Here is an 18223-nt window from a genome sequence, read left to right as displayed (position 1 = left end):
GTCTATTCAGGACTGGGGGGGTCTATTGGGGAATGGGGGGGTCTGAGATTGGGGGGGTCTATTGGGGACTGCGAGGGTCTATTGGGGAATGGGAGGGTCTATTGGGGATTGGGGGGGTCTATTGAGGCCTGGGGGGTCTATTCAGGACTGGGGGGGTCTATTGGGGATTGGGGGGGTCTATTCAGGACTGGGGGGGTCTATTGCCCTCCCCGGGGTTCCAGGGGGGTCCCGGTATCTTGGGCACACAGAGATCCAGCTGGGGAGGGGGCAACGGGGGGGCAACAGAGGGGCCGGGGTCACCCGGGACGGGCTGGGGGCTGGGTGAAGGGGGGCAGGATGGACGGGGGGCACTCAGGGACGGGGCAGGAGGGGAAGGAGCTGCAGGGGGAGCCAGGAAAGCGAGAGGAGGCTGCAGGACTGGGGGGGCCCTGGGGTGGTACCCCCTGCCCCCCGTGCCCCCCCCGCGCACCTGTTTGTGAACCTTTGTAAGCTGCTCCAGGTTGTTCTCAAGAAAGGAAATCTTCTGCTTCTGGGAGTGGAGCCCCCCACTGTCCTCGGGTTCCAGCTCTGCGCTCTGGGGGCACGGGGACCCCCGCTGGAATCAGATCCCCCCCGGGAAACACTTCCCTTCCCTTCCCTTCCCTTCCCTTCCCTCCCCTTCCCTCCCCTTCCCTTCCCTTCCCTTCCCTCCCCTTCCCTCCCCTTCCCTTCCCTTCCCTTCCCTCCCCTTCCCTTCCCTCCCCTTCCCTTCCCTTCCCTTCCCTTCCCTTCCCTTCCCTTCCCTTCCCTTCCCTTCCCTTCCCTCCCCTTCCCTTCCCTTCCCTCCCCTTCCCTTCCCTTCCCTCCCCTTCCCTTCCCTTCCCTTCCCTTCCCTTCCCTTCCCTTCCCTTCCCTTCCCTTCCCTTCCCTTCCCTTCCCTTCCCTTCCCTTCCCTTCCCTTCCCTTCCCTTCCCTTCCCTTCCCTTCCCTTCCCTTCCCTCCCCTTCCCTCCCCTTCCCTTCCATCTCTGACCCCACACTCTCCCCATACCCCATTGTCAGCCTCCCATTTGTCCCCCCTCTCACCCCTTTATCCCTATTTTGCTCCTTCATTTCCCCCCATTTTCCCCCTTTTCCCCCATTTCCCCCCTTTTCCCCCATTTTTCCCCATTTCCCCCCATTTCCCCCCTTTTCCCCCCTTTTCCCCCTTTTCCCCCATTTCCCCCATTTTCCCCCCACTTCCCCCATTTTCCCCCCACTTCCCCCATTTTCCCCCATTTCCCCCATTTCCCCCCATTTTCCCCCTTTTCCCCCTTTTCCCCCATTTCCCCCCTTTTCCCCCATTTTTCCCCCATTTCCCCCCATTTCCCCCCTTTTCCCCCCTTTTCCCCCTTTTCCCCCATTTCCCCCATTTCCCCCATTTCCCCCCATTTCCCCCATTTCCCCCCATTTTCCCCCTTTTCCCCCATTTCCCCCCTTTTCCCCCATTTCCCCCCATTTCCCCCCATTTCCCCCCATTTCCCCCCTTTTCCCCCATTTTTCCCCCTTTTCCCCCATTTCCCCCATTTCCCCCATTTCCCCCCATTTCCCCCATTTCCCCCCTTTTCCCCCATTTTTCCCCATTTCCCCCCATTTCCCCCCTTTTCCCCCCATTTCCCCCCATTTCCCCCCTTTTCCCCCCTTTTCCCCCATTTCCCCCATTTCCCCCTTTTTCCCCCATTTCCCCTTTTCCTCCCTCACTTTCTTGACTCGAGTCGTGACGTCTTGAACAAACAGCTTGCGCAGGTTGTGGAGGGTCTGGAGTTCACGGGCCTGGGGGTGCGGGGGTGAGGGGGTGCACGGGGACCCCCAGACCCCCCCAGCCCCTCCGAGCCCCCCAGGCCCCCCACCTACCACGGTCTCCTCCAGCCCCTTGAGGTCCTGCTTGGACTGTTCGTGGCGCTCGTAGAGGAGCCTGGGGGGCAGGGACCCCAAATTAGGGGGGCTCAATGCCGGGGGGCACCCCTGGGCTTGGGAGGGCACCCCAAGATTGGAGGGGTCAGTTCAAGGACGGGAGGGCACCCCGAGGTTGGGAGGGTCACTTCAAGCTTGAGGGGGGCACCCGAAGCACGGAGGCGCCGTTCCAAGGTTAAGGGGTCACCACGATGTTGGGGAGCAACCCAAAGTTGGGGGGGTCGCTTGAAGGTTGGGGGATGTCAGGGGGTCCTGGGGGGCTCTGGGGGTCAAGTTGAGGGTGCCAAGGATGGGTCCTGGGGGTCCTGGGGTTTGGGGTTCCTGCTGTGTCAGCAGGGCCATGGGGGACGGGCTGGGGGTCCTGTGGTGAGTCCCTGGTGGGTTCTGGGGTTGGGGTCCCCAGGGGGATGTGGGGAGCCCCGGGGGTTGGGTTGGGGTCCCCAAGGGATGAGGGGAGCCCCGGGGGTTGGGTTGGGGTCCCCAGGGGGATGTGGGGAGCCCCAGGGGTTGGGTTGGGGTCCCCAGGGGAGCCCCAGGGGTTGGGTTGGGGTCCCCTGGGGAGCCCCAGGGGTTGGGTTGGGGTCCCCTGGGGAGCCCCAGGGGTTGGGTTGGGGTCCCCGGGGGAGCCCCAGAGGCCCCGGGTTGGGGTCCTGGGGGTCTCACGTCAGCTCCTGCAGCCGCGCCGCCTTGGCCCGCTCCTCCGCCCGCAGCGCCTCGTGCTCCGCCCGCAGCCGCTCCAGCTCCAGCTCCAGCTTCTGGTTCTGGCTGTGACGGACACACGGACACGGGTCAGGCATGGACGGACACCGGGATGGATGGATGATGGATGGATGGATGGATGGATGGATGGATGGATGGATGGATGGATGATGGATGGATGGATGGATGGATGGTGGAGGGATGGATGGATGGATGGATGGATGGATGATGGATGAATGGATGGATGATGGATGGATGGATGATGGACAAGGGATGGATGGATGATGGATGGATGATGGATGGATGGATGATGGATGGATGATGGATGGATGGATGGATGATGGATGGATGGATGGATGATGGATGGATGGATGATGGATGGATGGATGATGGATGGATGGATGGATGGATGATGGATGGATGGATGGATGGATGGATGGATGATGGATGGATGGATGATGGATGGATGATGGATGGATGGATGGATGATGGATGGATGGATGGATGATGGATGGATGGATGATGGATGGATGATGGATGGATGGATGGATGGATGGATGGATGGATGGATGGATGGATGATGGATGGATGGATGATGGATGGATGATGGATGGATGGATGGATGATGGATGGATGGATGATGGATGGATGGATGATGGATGGATGGATGGATGGATGATGGATGGATGGATGGATGATGGATGGATGGATGATGGATGGATGGATGATGGATGATGGATGGATGGATGATGGATCAGGAATGGATGGATGGATGGATGGATGGATGATGGATGGATGGATGATGGATGGATGGATGGATGGATGGATGGATGGATGGATGGATGATGGATGGATGGATGGATGGATGGATGGATGGATGATGGATGGATGGATGGATGGATGGATGGATGGATGATGGATGATGGATGGATGGATGATGGATGGATGGATGATGGATGGATGGATGGATGGATGGATGGATGGATGGATGGATGGATGATGGATCAGGAATGGATGGATGGATGGATGGATGGATGGATGGATGGATGGATGGATGGATGGATGATGGATGGATGGATGGATGATGGATCAGGAATGGATGGATGGATGATGGATGATGGATGGATGGATGGATGGATGGATGGATGGATGGATGGATGGATGGATGAATGGATGGATGGATGGATGATGGATGATGGGTGGATGGATGGATGGATGATGGATGGATGGATGGATGGATGGATGATGGATGGATGGATGGATGATGGATCAGGAATGGATGGATGGATGGAGACATCTCCTCAAGGACATTGTCCTTGCTTGCCCCCACTGTCCATCCCTCCCAGGATGAGTCAGGGAAGGGACAGGGCTGGGTCAGGGATGGGCCAGGGCTGGGTCAGGGATGGGTCTGGCCTGGGTTTGGGGGCGGGGGGCAGGTTTGGGGTCAGGTTTTGGGGTCAGTTCACACCGGGGTGGGGTCAGGGGTCAGGGGTCAGGGGTCAGGGGTCAGGGGTCAGGGGTCGGGGTCACTCACTCGCGCAGCTCATCGATGGTTTTCTGCCGCTCGTTGACCTCGTCCCGCAGCCGCGCCAGCTGCTTGTGCTGGGCCTCGCGCTGGCTCTCGAGCTGCAGCTCCAGCGCCGCCTGCGCCGCGCGGGGCTCAGCCCGGGCACCCCAGAACCCCAGAACCCCAGCACGTCCTGGGCACCCAGCACCTCCCACCACAGCACTGCCCAGGGACCCCACACCCAACACCCCTGGGACCCCACACCCAACACCCCTGGGACCCCACACCCAACACCCCTGGGACCCCACACCCAACACCCCCTGGGACCCCACACCCAACACCCCCTGGGACCCCACACCCCTGCATCAATGGAGACCCCACACCCCAACAATCGCCCAGGATCCCACACCCCAGCACCCCCAGGACCCCACACCCTACACCCATGGGGACCCCACACCCCATCACTCCCAGGACCCCACACCCCAACACCCCCTGGGACCCAACACCCCTGCACCCATGGGGACCCCACACCCCAGCATGCCCTGGGACCCTCAGCACACCCACATTCCCAGCAGAATATCAGCTGGTCCCTGACATCTCCCAGGGACCCCCACACCCTACACCCAGCCTCACGGGGACCCCAACCCCCAGCACCCCTCCAACACCCCACAGACCCCCGGCACCCCAGGGACCCTCCCCCACCTCGAGCACATCCCACATCCACAAGACCCCCTGCCCAATCCCCGCACCCTTCAGGAGCCCGGAGCCCCCCAGGCTTGCCGTGCCCCCCTGCACCCTCACCTTGACCTCGTCTGTGTCCTGGCTCTCGTCCTGCTCGCGCTGCTTCCGAGCTGCCCCCTGAGCAGCCTCTGTGGGGCCCAGCAGGACAGGGACCCCTCAGCCCCCCAAACCCAGCCCAGCCCCCCGTGGCCCCCACCCCTGTGCCCCCCATCCCCCTGAGCCCCCCGTACCACCCCGTTCTCCCCCAGCCCCCGAATCCCCCTGTGCCACCCCATTCTGCCCCCGCACCCTCGAGCCCCCAGCGCCCCCAAACTCCCCCCACGCTCCCGCCCCTGCAGCCGCGCCAGACCCTGCTCCCCCCGCGCCCCCAGACCCCCGTGCTGCTCCCGCACTGCCCCAAGCCCCCCGCACCCCCAGACCCCCGTGCTGCTCCCGCACTGCCCCAAGCCCCCCAGACCCCCGCGGTGCTCCCGCACTGCCCCAAGCCCCCCGCGCCCCCCAGACCCCCGTGCTGCTCCCGCAGTGTCCCCAAGCCCCCCGCGCCCCCAGACCCCCGTGCTGCTCCCGCACTGCCCCAAGCCCCCCGCGCCCCCAGACCCCCGTGCTGCTCCCGCACTGCCCCAAGCCCCCCGCGCCCCCCAGACCCCCGTGCTCCCACACTGCCCCAAGCCCCCCACTCTCCCACGTTTTCCCGCACTGCCCAAGCCCCCCACGCCCCCCAGACCCCCGCACTGCTCCCGCACTGCCCCAAGCCCCCCAAGCCCCCCAAGCCCCTCGTTCTCCCGCAGTGTCCCCAAGCCCCCCAAGCCCCTCGTTCTCCCGCACTGCCCCAAGCCCCCCGCGCCCCCCAGACCCCCGCACTGCTCCCGCACTGCCCCAAGCCCCCCAAGCCCCCCAAGCCCCTCGTTCTCCCGCACTGCCCCAAGCCCCCCAAGCCCCCCAAGCCCCTCGTTCTCCCGCACTGTCCCCAAGCCCCCCACTCTCCCATGTTCTCCCGCACTGCCCCAAGCCCCCCAAGCCCCTCGTGCTCCCGCACTGCCCCAAGCCCCCCGCACCCCCAGACCCCCGCACTGCTCCCGCACTGCCCCAAGCCCCCTGCGCCCCCACCCTGCGCCTGCAGCCTCGCCAGCTCCTCCCCGAGCGCGTCGTGCGCCTCCTCCAGGTGCCGCTTGCGCAGCTCCAGGCTCTGCGCGTACTCGGTCAGCGAGCGGATCTTCGCCTCGTGCTGCACCGGCACCGGCACCGGCCTCAGCCCCCGCCCGGGGGGCGGCGGCGCCCCCGGCCCGCGGGCACCCCGCCCCCGGAGCCCCGACGGCCGCGGGGGCACCACCCTGGCAGCCCCCAACCCCAGGAGCACCCCCAGGTGCCCCCAGCACCCCCAGGGCCACCCCACGGGCACACCCAGAGCCGCCAAGCCCCCACCACAGAGGAGTCAAACCCCCGGGGCCACCAAAGCCTTGGAGCCACTAAGCTCCGGGCCCCCTGAGCCCTGGGGTCACCAAATGCTGGGCCACCAAAGCCTTGGACCAGTAAATTGTGGTGCCACCCAACCCCAGGCTGAGAAATCCAGGGTCACCAAAGCCCGGGCCACCAAACCCTGTGGAAACCAAACCCTGGGGCCACCAAACCCTGTGGAAACCAAACCCTGGGACCACAAACCCTGTGGAAACCAAATCCTGGGGCCACCAAACCCTGTGGAAACCAAACCCTGGGGCCACCAAACCCTGTGGAAACCAAGCCCAGGGGCCACCAAACCCTGGGACCACCAAACCCTGTGGAAACCAAATCCTGGGGCCACCAAACCCTGTGGAAACCAAACCCTGGGGCCACCAAACCCTAGGGAAACGAAACCCTGGGACCACCAAACCCTGTGGAAACCAAGCCCTGGGGCCACCAAACCCTGGGACCACCAAACCCTGTGGAAACCAAACCCCGGACCACCAAACCCTCTGGAAACCAAACCCTGGGGCCACCAAACCCTGTGGAAACCAAACCCTGGGGCCACCAAACCCTGGGTCACAGAACCTCACAGAACCCCCAGGCCAGCAAATTCTGGAACACCAAAGCTGGGTCACAGAACGCCCAGGCCACCAAATTTGGGGACACCAAAGCCTTCAGCTGCCAAACCTTGGAGCTGCCAAACCCTGGTGTCACAAATCCCAGGGACAAAACTCTGAGCCACTAAACCCTGTGGCACCAGACCCCAGGGTCCCCGTGGGGTGGCACTGCCCGGCCCTGGCACACCTGGGAGATGAGGAGCTGGCAGGAGGACAGCTCGCGCCCCGTCACCTCCAGCTTGCGGTGGCACTCGACCTGCAGGTTCTCCAGCTGCCGGCAGCGCTTCACCACCGACTTCACCTCGGACTTGATCTTGCTGATGTAGAGGCGGGCAACGGCGAACTCCTCCTCGATGGCACCGCTCACCTCCACAGGCTGGCAGGGCAGCGCAGGGCAGCGGGCACGGGAACGGCACAGCGTGGGTATGGCACAGTGTGGGTACGGCACGGCACGGCACGGGAACGGCACAGCGTGGGTATGGCACGGCACGGCATGGCACGGCACGGGAATGGCACAGCGTGGGTATGGCACGGGAACGGCACAGCGTGGGTATGGCACGGCACGGCATGGCACGGCACGGGAATGGCACAGCGTGGGTATGGCACGGCACGGCATGGCACGGCACGGGAATGGCACAGCGTGGGTATGGCACAGTGTGGGTATGGCACGGCACGGCATGGCACGGCACGGGAACGGCACAGCGTGGGTACGGCATGGCACGGCATGGCATGGCATGGCACAGGAATGGCACAGCGTGGGTATGGCACAGGAACGGCACAGCGTGGGTATGGCACGGCACGGCATGGCACGGCACGGGAATGGCACAGTGTGGGTATGGCACAGTGTGTGTATGGCATGGCACAGCATGGCACAGCACGGGAACGGCACAGTGTGGGTATGGCACGGCACGGCATGGCATGGCACGGGAATGGCACAGTGTGGGTATGGCACGGCACGGGAATGGCACAGCGTGGGTATGGCACGGCATGGCACGGCACGGGAACGGCACAGTGTGGGTATGGCACAGGAATGGCACAGCGTGGGTATGGCACAGTGTGGGTATGGCATGGCACAGGAATGGTACAGTGTGGGTATGGCACAGCACGGCATGGCACGGCACAGGAATGGCACAGCGTGGGTATGGCACGGAAATGGCAGTGTGAGTATGGCACAGCATGGCACGGCACAGGAATGGCACAGCATGGGTATGGCACAGCACAGCACGGCACAGCATGGCACAGTGTGGGCATGGCACGGCACGGTGTGGCACAGCACAGGAATGGCACAGTGTGGGTATGGCATGGCATGGCATGGCATGGCACAGGAATGGCACAGCATGGGTATAGCATGGAATGACGTGGCATGGCACAGGTGTGTGCCATATGCAGGTAGCATGGGTATGGCACAGCATGGCACAGCATGGCACAGGTGTGTACCACACACAAGTACAGCATGGCATGGCACAGCATGGCACAGGAGTGGCATGGCGTGGGTATGGCGCAGCATGGATATGGCACAGCATGGGTATGGCACAGCATGGCAGAGGTGTGTACCACACACAGGTACAGCATGGCATGGCATGGCACACGGGTGTGGCATGGCACGGCACCGAATGCTGCAGGCGTGTCCGGGCACAATGTGGCACAGGCATGTCCCACACACGGGTGTGGTACAGGGATGGCACACATGGGGCATGGCATGGTCACTTCACACACCTGGGAATGGCGTGGGCATGGCGTGGGCATGGCGTGGGCATGGCATGGACATGGTGTGGCCATGGTGTGGCCATGGCATGGGCATGGCATGGGGATGGCATGGGGATGGTGTGGAGATGATGTTGGCATGGCGTGGGCATGGTGTGGAGATGGCATGGGCATGGCATGGGAATGGTGTGGGAGTGGCATGGGCATGGCATGGGCATGGCATGGGGATGGTGTGGAGATGATGTTGGCATGGCGTGGGCATGGTGTGGAGATGGCATGGGCATGGTGTGGAGATGGCGTGGGCATGGTGTGGACATGGCGTGGAGATGTGTGGGCATGGTGTGGGCATGGCATGGGCATGGTGTGTGCATGGTGTGGAGATGACGTGGGCATGGTGTGGCACAGGCAGCACAGCCTGGCACGGGGTGGGCGTGACACTCACAGGGGTGTGGTGGCACGGGCATCACGGGGACACGGGATGGGCAGGGAATGGGCACGGACCGGGCATGGAAGGGACACGGGATGGGCACGGCACGGCTGGGTGTGACATGGCACGGCTCTGCCGTGGGCGCTGCGCGGCACGGGCACATCAGGCACAGAGCGGGCACAGCGTGGCACAGGCATGGCAAGGACATCCCACGCGTGGGGAGGGCACGGCGGGGGCACATCCCTCACGGCACAGACACAAACACAGGCACAGACCCCCCCGTGCCCCCCGTGCCCCCCGTGCCCCCGTGCCCCCGTGCCCCCCGTGCCCCCGTGCCCCTCACCAGTTTGATGTCGCCGCTGCCCACCAGGGCGCTGAGCTCGCTCAGGTCCCTCAGGAGCCCGTTGAGCACCTCGGCGGCGCGGCGGCGCTGCTGCCCCCCGAGCTCCCGTGCCCGCGACAGCTCCGACTCCAGCGACAGCGTGGTGGCCTGCCACAGCGACACGGCCGGGCTGGCACCGCCGACAGCGGCACCCGGCACCCCGGGCACCCCCGGGCCACCAGGGGACACCCAGGACATCCTGCGGGCCCGGGGGCATCCGCACCAGGCACTCCCAGCACGCCCTGGCACATCCCAGTACCACCCAGTGCTGCCCAGTACCACCCAGTACCACCCAGTACCGCCCAGTGCTGCCCAGTACCACCCAGTACCGCCCAGTGCTGCCCAGTGCTGCCCAGTACCACCCAGTACCGCCCAGTGCTGCCCAGTGCCGCCCAGTGCTGCCCAGTACCGCCCAGTGCTGCCCAGTACCGCCCAGTGCTGCCCAGTACCGCCCAGTGCTGCCCAGTACTGCCCAGTACCACCCAGTGCTGCCCAGTACTGCCCCGTGCCGCCCAGTGCTGCCCAGTGTTGCCCAGTGCTGCCCAGTGCCGCCCAGTGCTGCCCAGTGCTGCCCAGTGCTGCCCAGTGCCGCCCAGTGCTGCCCAGTGCTGCCCATCCTGGCACCACCAGCACGCCTCAGGGTCCCTGGAATCACCGCTGTGGCACCACCTCCAGCACCCCAAGATCCCACCCGCGGGGTGCCTCAGGAGCACCCAGCCTGGCATCCCAGTTTAAAGGCAGGGTGCCCCAGTTTAAGGGCAGGGTGCCCCAGTTTAAGGGCAGGGTGCCCCAGTCTGGGCACTGGTTTGAGGCAGGGGGGAATCTCTTTTTTTGGTGTGTGGCTCGATGGGAGGGGGGGTCCCCTCTTTGGGGTCTGGTTTGGGGTTGAAGGGGCTCCCGAGTCTGATTTGGGAACATCCCAATTTGGGTTTGGGAGTCCCAGTTTGGGCCTGGGGGAGGGGGCTTGCGGCGTTTCTGTGTCACAGGGTGAGGGTCCCAAGGGGCTCCACGCAGGTTTTCCGTGGGGTCTGGGGTTACCGGTGGAGTCCAGGGGGATCTCAGCAGGGATCCCAAGTGGGTGCTCAGAAGGAGCCCGTTGGTCTGACACCCATGGGGGCTCCCCATGTGACCTTGTGGAGCCCTCAGCAGGAATCCCCACTGGCCGTGGGCATTCCCAGTAGGACCCTGCTGGGAATCCCTGCTGGGTGCCCGTGGGGCTCTCAGTGGGTTTCCCAGTGGACTCGCAGCTGATGAGCCACTTTGGGGTCCCCAGTGGGGAATCTCAGCAGGGATCCCAGCTGAGTCCCCATGGAGGCTCCCACTAGGACCCCACTGGGTTTCCTGTGGGTTCCCAGCAGGACCCCACCAGAATTCCCAGTGCAGGGTCCCAGTAGGGTTCCCAGCTGGATTCCCAGTAGGATCCTGTTGGAAATCCCCACTGGATTCCTGCGGGAATTCCCAGCAAGACCCCATTGTGAGTCCCGGTGGGGACCCCATGGGGGTCCCAGCAGGACCCTGCTGGGTTTTGCCATGGTGTTTCCCTGTGGGATTCCCAGTAGCATCCCACTGGGCTCCCAGTTGTGTTCCCTGTTGAGTTCCCCGTTGGTTTCCCCTTTGATTTCCCCATTGGGTTCCCAGTTGGGTTTCCCTGTTGGGTTTCCCATTGGTTTCCTTGCTGTTTTTCCCTTTGTTTCCCCACTGGGTTCCCAGTTGTGTTCCCGATTGGGTTTCCCTATTGATTTCCCACCAATTTCCCTGTTGCATTCCCAGTTGGTTTCCCTGTTGATTTCCCCATTGATTTCCCCATTGGGTTTCCCCACTGATTTCCCATTGGTTTCCCTATAGGGTTTCCCTTTGGTTTCCCTGTTGGGTTTCCCCATTGGGTTCCCAGTTGGTTTCCCACTGGTTTCCCTGTGGGGTTTCCCATTGTTTTCCCCACTGATTTCCCTGTTGGTTTCCCCGTTGGTTTCCCTGTGGAGTTTCCCACTGGTTTCCCCACTGATTTCCCCATAGATTTCCCTGTGGGTTTTACCATTGGTTTCCCTGTGGGGTTTCCCACTGGTTTCCCCACTGATTTCCCCATTGATTTCCCCATTGGTTTCCCTGTAGGATTTTCCGTTGGTTTCCCTCCTGGGTTTCCCATTGGTTTCCCTGTAGTTCCCCATTTGTTTCCCCACTGATTTCCCCATTGGTTTCCCTGTTGGTTTCCCTGTAGAGTTTCCCCATCCATTTCCCCATTGTTTTCCTGTAGGGTTTCCCATTGTTTTCCCCACTGATTTTCCCATTGATTTCCCACTGGTTTCCCTGTGGGGTTTCCCATTGTTTTCCCCACTGATTTCCCATTGATTTCCCCATTGGTTTTCCTGTGGGGTTTCCCCATTGGTTTCCCTGTGGTGTTTTCCACTGTTTTCCCTGTGGGGTTTCCCACTGGCTTCCCTGGAGAGTTTCCCATTGGTTTCCCCACTGGTTTCCCCACTGATTTCCCCATTAATTTCCCTGTGGTGTTTCCCGTTGGGTTCCCAGTTGGTTTCCCCACTGATTTCCCCGTTGATTTCCCATTGATTTCCCTATGGTGTTTCCCATTGGTTTCCCCATTGGGTTCCCACTGGTTCCCCTCCTGGGTTTCCCACTGGGTTCCCCATTGTTTTCCCCACTGATTTCCCCATTGATTTCCCATTGGGTTCCCCATTGGTTTCCCACTGGTTTCCCCACTGATTTCCCCACTGATTTCCCCATTGATTTCCCATTGGGTTCCCAGTTGGTTTCCCACTGATTTCCCCATTGATTTCCCTGTGGTGTTTCCCATTGGTTTCCCTGTTGGGTTTCCCCATTGATTTCCTATTGGGTTCCCCATTGGTTTCCCACTGGTTTCCCCACTGATTTCCCCATTGATTTCCCATTGATTTCCCTGTGGTGTTTCCCATTGGTTTCCCCATTGGGTTCCCAGTTGGTTTCCCACTGATTTCCCCATTGATTTCCCATTGATTTCCCTCTGGGTTTCCCATTGGGTTCCCAGTTGGTTTCCCGCTGATTTCCCCATTGATTTCCCACTGGGTTCCCAGTTGGTTTCCCACTGATTTCCCCATTGATTTCCCATTGGGTTCCCAGTTGGTTTCCCGCTGATTTCCCCATTGATTTCCCATTGGGTTCCCAGTTGGTTTCCCCACTGATTTCCCCATTGATTTCCCTGTGGTGTTTCCCATTGGTTTCCCTGTTGGGTTTCCCCATTGATTTCCCATTGGGTTCCCCATTGGTTTCCCACTGGTTTCCCCACTGATTTTCCCATTGATTTCCCACTGGGTTCCCAGTTGGTTTCCCACTGATTTCCCCATTGATTTCCCACTGGGTTCCCAGTTGGTTTCCCCACTGATTTCCCCATTGATTTCCCACTGGGTTCCCAGGTGGTTTCCCGCTGGTTTCCCTCCTGGTTTCCCCCCGTGTCCCCCCGGCTCCCGTCCCACCCACCGATGCCCGCGGCCTCGCGGTACCTCGGTGCGGGCCAGCTCGTCGGCGAGCCGGCGGTTGTGGCGCCCGGTGTCCTCGGCCTCCTGGGCCTTGCGGTCGTAGCTCCGCGCCAGCTCCTCCAGCGCCGCCAGCACCTCGGTGACCTCGGCCCGCGCCGCGCCGTGCTCGGCCCGCAGCGCCGCCAGCTCCCGGCGCGCCGCCTCGCCCCCGCCCCGTGCCGCCGCCAGCACCTGCCCGGCCGCCGGGCACGGCGTCACCGGGGGGGCTCGGGGTCATGGGGGTCCAGGGGTCATGGGGGGCACAGGGGTCACCATGGGGGCTCGGGGTCATGGGGGTCCAGGGGTCACCGGGGGGGCTCGGGGTCATGGGGGTCCAGGGGTCACTGGGGGGGCTCGGGGTCATGGGGGTCCAGGGGTCATGGGGGGCTCGGGGTCATGGGGGCTCGGGGTCATGGGGGTCCAGGGGTCACCGGGGGGGCTCGGGGTCATGGGGGTCCAGTGGTCACTGTGGGGGCTCGGGGTCATGGGGGGGCCCAAGGGTCAGAGTGAGGGTCCAGGGGGCACCATGGGGGCACGGGGGTCATGGGGGGGGTCCAGCAGTCATGGTGGGCATCCCAAGGGTTAGAGTGAGGGTCTCAGGGGTCATGGGGGGTCCAGGGGTCACAGTGGGGGCCCAGGGGTCACCGTGGGGCCCAGGGGTCATGGGGGGGTCCAGGGGTCATTTGGGGGGCACGGGGGTCATGGGGGGGTCCTAAGGGTCAGAGTGAGGGTCCCAAGGGTCATAGGGGGCGGTCTCAGGGGTCATGGGAGGGGCCCAAGGGTCAGAGTGGGGGTTCACGGGTCAGAGTGCAGGTCCCAGGGTTCCTTGTGGGGTCCCAGGGTTCATGGTGGGGTCTCAGGGGTCATGGTGGGGGCCCAGAAATCAGAGTGGGGGTCCCAGGGTTCGTGGTGGGGTCCCACGGATCAGAGTGGGGGTCCCAGGGATCAGAGTGGGGGTCCCACAGGAGGCACAGAGGTCGAGGGGGAGGCTGGGGTTGGGAGGTCCGGGGGGGTCCCAGGGACCAGTCCCAAGGGGGTCTGGGCAGAGTCAGCCAGAGACAACCGGGGGTCCCTGAGGGATTCTGAGGGTCCCTGGGGGGTCCCTGGGGGATCCATGGGTGGTCCCAGAGGGGTCCTGAGGGTCCCGGGGGCTCCCAGGGGGGTCCTGAGGGTCCCTGGGGGGGCCCAGGGGGTCCCGGGGGGTCCCAGGGGGTCCCGGGGGGTCCCAGGGGGGTCCTGGGGGTCCCTGGGGTGTCCCAGAGGAGTCCTGAGGGTCCCTGGGGGGGTCCCGGGGGGGTCCCTGGGGGGTCCCAGAGGGGTCCTGAGGGTCCCTGGGGGGGTCCCGGGGGGTCCTGAGGGTCCCTGGGGGGTCCCAGGGGGTCCCAGGGGGGTCCTGGGGGTCCCTGGGGTGTCCCAGAGGAGTCCTGAGGGTCCCTGGGGGGGTCCCGGGGGGGGTCCCTGGGGGGTCCCAGAGGGGTCCTGAGGGTCCCTGGGGGGGTCCCGGGGGGTCCTGAGGGTCTCTGGGAGGTCCCAGGGGGGTCCCGGGGTGTCCCAGAGGGGTCCTGAGGGTCCCTGGGGGGGTCCCGGGGGGTCCCAGAGGGGTCCTGAGGGTCCCTGGGGGGTCCCAGGGGGGTCCTGAGGGTCCCAGGGGGGTCCCAGGGGGGTCCCAGGGGGGTCCCGGGGGGGTCCCCGAGGGGTCCAGGTGGGACCCAGGGTTCTGGGGGGGTCCGGGGGGTCAGTCAGACGGGGGGTGGCACGGGGGGGGCAGGGCCAGCACCTCCTCCTGGTCCAGCATCTGCTGCTTCAGCTTCTCCATGATCTGGCTCTGCTGGTTGATCTCGTCATCCTGGGGGCACCGCGGGCACAGGGGGGTCACGGGGGTGGGCAGGGGGCACTGGGGGCACTGGGAGCTGCCAGGGGGCACTGGGAGCTGCCAGGGGGAACTGGGAGATGCCAGGGGTGGACTGGGAGATGCCAGAGTGGACTGGGAGATGCCAGGGGTGGACTGGGAGCTGCCAGGGGGCACTGGGAGATGCCAGGGGGGAACTGGGAGCTGCCAGGGGGGAACTGGGAGATGCCAGGGGGGACTGGGAGATGCCAGGGGGAACTGGGAGATGCCAGGGGAGAACTGGGAGATGCCACTCCTGGCTTGCTGAGGGTCTGGGAGCTGCTGGGCAGACTGGGAGGTCCCCAAGTGTCCTGGGGCACTCAGGGGTGCTGGGGGTCCCTGGCAGGTCCGGAGGGGTCTGGGGGATGCCCACCGAGCTGAGGGTCCTGGCATCTGGGTGATGCCCACCTGTCACTGTCCCCACCTGTCACTGTCCCCACCTGTCACTGTCCCCACCTTGTCGTCCAGCTGCTTGTAGAGCTTGCGGATCTCCTCCTCGTACTTGTGGCGCTCCTCGTCCGAGATGTGGATGACGATGGAGGAGCTGTTGTCGTTCAGGGGGGGCTCCTCGGGGGCGCCCCCCTGGCCCTCGCCCGGCCCCGTGCCCGCCTCGGCCTCGCTCAGCTGCTCGGTCTCGGGCACGGCCTCGCCTGGGGGGACACGGCCTCAGCGCCCCCACCCCGGCCTGGGGGGCCCCGGGTCTCGGGGCGCCCCTCCCGGTACCGGGGTGTCCCTCACGGGCACACGCTGTGCCTCAGTTTCCCCCCGGATCTCGGGGCGCCCCTCCCGGTACCGAGGTGCCCCTCCCGGGCACATGCTGTGCCTCAGTTTCCCCCCCGGGTCTCGGTGTGCGCCCCAGCTCTGGGGGTGCCCCCGGATCTCGGGGCGCCCCTCCCGGTACCAGGGTGCTCCTCACGGGCACACGCTGTGCCTCAGTTTCCCCCCCGGATCTCGGGGCGCCCCTCCCGGTACCAGGGTGCTCCTCACGGGCACACGCTGTGCCTCAGTTTCCCCCCCGGATCTCGGGGCGCCCCTCCCGGTACCAGGGTGCTCCTCACGGGCACACGCTGTGCCTCAGTGTCCCCCCCGGATCTCGGGGTGCCCCCCAGCTCTGGGGGTGCCCCCGGATCTCGGGGCGCCCCTCACCGCTCCGCCAGCGGCTCAGCTCAGCCTCCAGCCGCGCCAGCGTCTCCCGCAGCGCTTTGTTCTTCTCCTTCTCCTTCTCGAACTTCTTCTTCCACTGCTCGGCCGTCAGCTCCAGGTTCACCGAGGCCGTGTTCTTGATGGTCTTGGCCCTGGGGGGCACCCCGAAAATGGGACCCCTGCTCCCCCTCCCCGGGACACTCCCGGGACACTCCCGGGCCACTCCGGGCCAGTCCCGGGTCACTCCCGGGCCACTCCAGGACCACTCCCGGGCCACTCCCGACAACTCCCGGGTCACTCCCGGGCCACCTGCCCTCCACTGCCCTCCCACCTCTGGGAACCCCAGCGCAGCCCCCGGGGTCCCCAAGGGAGTACTTAGGGGGCACTGGGCACTGCCAGGGTGCACTGGGAGTACTTGGGGTGCATTGAGAGCACTTGGGGTGCAGGGGGCACTTGGGGCACATTGGGTGCAGTTGGGGTGCACCGGGAGAGTTTGGGGTGCTCTGGGGACACTTGGGGCGCACTGGGTGCACTGGGTGCAGTGCGGCGCACTGGGGGAGTTTGAGGTGCACTGGGTGAGTTTGGGGTGCTCTGGGGACACTTGGGGCACGCTGGGTGCAATGGGGTGCGTTGGGTGCAGTGGGACACACTGGGTGCACTGGGTGCACTGGGTGCAGTCGGGGTGCACTGGGGGAGTTTGGGGTGCTCTGGGGACACTTGGGGCGCACTGGGTGCACTGGGTGCAGTGGGGTGCACTGGGTGCAGTGGGGTGCATTGGGTGCACTGGGTGCAGTGGGGTGCACTGGGTGCACTGGGTGCACTGGGTGCAGTGGGGTGCATTGGGTGCACTGGGTGCAGTGGGGTGCACTGGGTGCAGTCGGGGCGCACTGAGGGAGTTTGGGGTTCTCTGGGTGCACTGGGTGCACTGGGTGCTGGGGCCCACGGGTGAAGTTGGGGTGCAGCCGGGGGTCCGTGGGTGCGGTTGGGGGTCTCGGGCGCTCTCGGCACGGGGCGGGGGCAGCGGCTCCCGGGGGCACGGCAGGCGGGGCAGGGGGCGCGGGACCCCCGGCCCCGGGCGGGCTCGGGGGGCGCGGGGGGCGCGGGACCCCCGCCGCACCTCTGGCCGAACATGAGCGTGGATTTGGTCTCGGCGTCGTTGTAGCTGGACGGGGAGCAGCAGATGAACATGGTGGTGCGGCAGTTGCCGCCCAGCGAGTCCTGCAGGATCCGCGTCATCTTGCTGTCGCGATAGGGCACGTACGCCTTCTGCGGGGGAGGGGGCTCAGCGCCGGGACCCCCGCGGGACCCCCGAGAGGGGACACGGGGGGCTGGGACACGGGGACGGGGAGAGTGGGACCGGGGACAGCGGGAGCGGGACACGGGGATAGCGGGAGTGGGACACGGGGACGGGGGGATCGGGACACGGGGACCGGGGATAGGGACACGGGGACGGGGAGCGGGACACGGGGACGGGGAGCGGGACACGGGGACGGGGAGAGGGACACGGGGATAGCGGGATCGGGACACGGGGACCGGGGATAGGGACACGGGGACGGGGAGCGGGACACGGGGACGGGGGAGTGGGACACGGGGACGGGGAGAGTGGGACACGGGGATAGCGGGAGCGGGACACGGGGACGGGGATCGGGACACGGGGATGGGGAGCGGGACACGGGGACGGGGAGAGGGACACGGGGACGGGGAGCGGGACACGGGGACGGGGAGCGGGACACGGGGATAGCGGGAGTGGGACACGGGGACCGGGGATAGGGACACGGGGACGGGGGAGTGGGACACGGGGACGGGGGAGTGGGACACGGGGACGGGGGGAGCGGGACACGGGGATAGCGGGATCGGGACACGGGGATAGCGGGATCGGGACACGGGGACGGGGAGCGGGACACGGGGATAGCGGGAGTGGGACACGGGGACGGGGAGAGGGACACGGGGATAGCGGGAGTGGGACACGGGGACCGGGGATCGGGACACGGGGACCGGGGAGAGGGACACGGGGACGGGGAGAGTGGGACACGGGGATAGCGGGATCGGGACACGGGGGGCAGGGGGCTCAGGGGGACACGGGGGTCGCGGGGGGACACACAGCGGGTTCAGGGGGACACGCGGGGATCAGGGGGTGTCCCCCTCGCAGGACCCTGGAGGGGACACCCGGGGGGCAGGGGGCTCAGCAGGGCGGGACACACGAGGGGCTTGGGGGGACACCCGGGGGGCTCGGTGGGACAC

The 18223-nt window shown here is 65.2% G+C and overlaps 1 protein-coding gene across 3 annotated transcripts in view; it reads right to left on the bottom strand.

Moving 5' to 3' along the window:
* The window catches only part of KIF5A (kinesin family member 5A), a 37408-nt gene that overhangs the window by 6307 nt on the left and 12878 nt on the right, over positions 1-18223 (bottom strand). The window contains exons 10-23 of one of the 3 annotated variants that reach the window (XM_085562931.1): positions 17100-17248; positions 15986-16134; positions 15296-15489; positions 14729-14797; positions 12937-13143; positions 9410-9556; positions 7123-7311; positions 5986-6064; positions 4939-5006; positions 4165-4274; positions 2595-2696; positions 1872-1932; positions 1719-1790; positions 470-595 (exon numbers count right to left, since the gene is read on the bottom strand). In XM_085562931.1, coding sequence (XP_085419057.1) covers positions 470-595; positions 1719-1790; positions 1872-1932; positions 2595-2696; positions 4165-4274; positions 4939-5006; positions 5986-6064; positions 7123-7311; positions 9410-9556; positions 12937-13143; positions 14729-14797; positions 15296-15489; positions 15986-16134; positions 17100-17248 — 1722 coding nt within the window. Of the gene's footprint in view, positions 1-469; positions 596-1718; positions 1791-1871; positions 1933-2594; positions 2697-4164; positions 4275-4938; positions 5007-5985; positions 6104-7122; positions 7312-9409; positions 9557-12936; positions 13144-14728; positions 14798-15295; positions 15490-15985; positions 16135-17099; positions 17249-18223 lie in introns of all 3 variants that reach the window. The other 2 variants (XM_085562929.1, XM_085562930.1) reach the window with 2 other exon arrangements.

Source organism: Lonchura striata, chromosome 29 (assembly GCF_050655825.1).
Source record: "Lonchura striata isolate lonStrDom1 chromosome 29, ASM5065582v1, whole genome shotgun sequence".
In the NCBI taxonomy this organism is placed as follows: Eukaryota; Metazoa; Chordata; class Aves; order Passeriformes; family Estrildidae; genus Lonchura; species Lonchura striata.
Note: the sequence above shows the minus strand (reverse complement) of the source record. Positions and strands in the feature narration are given on the sequence as shown.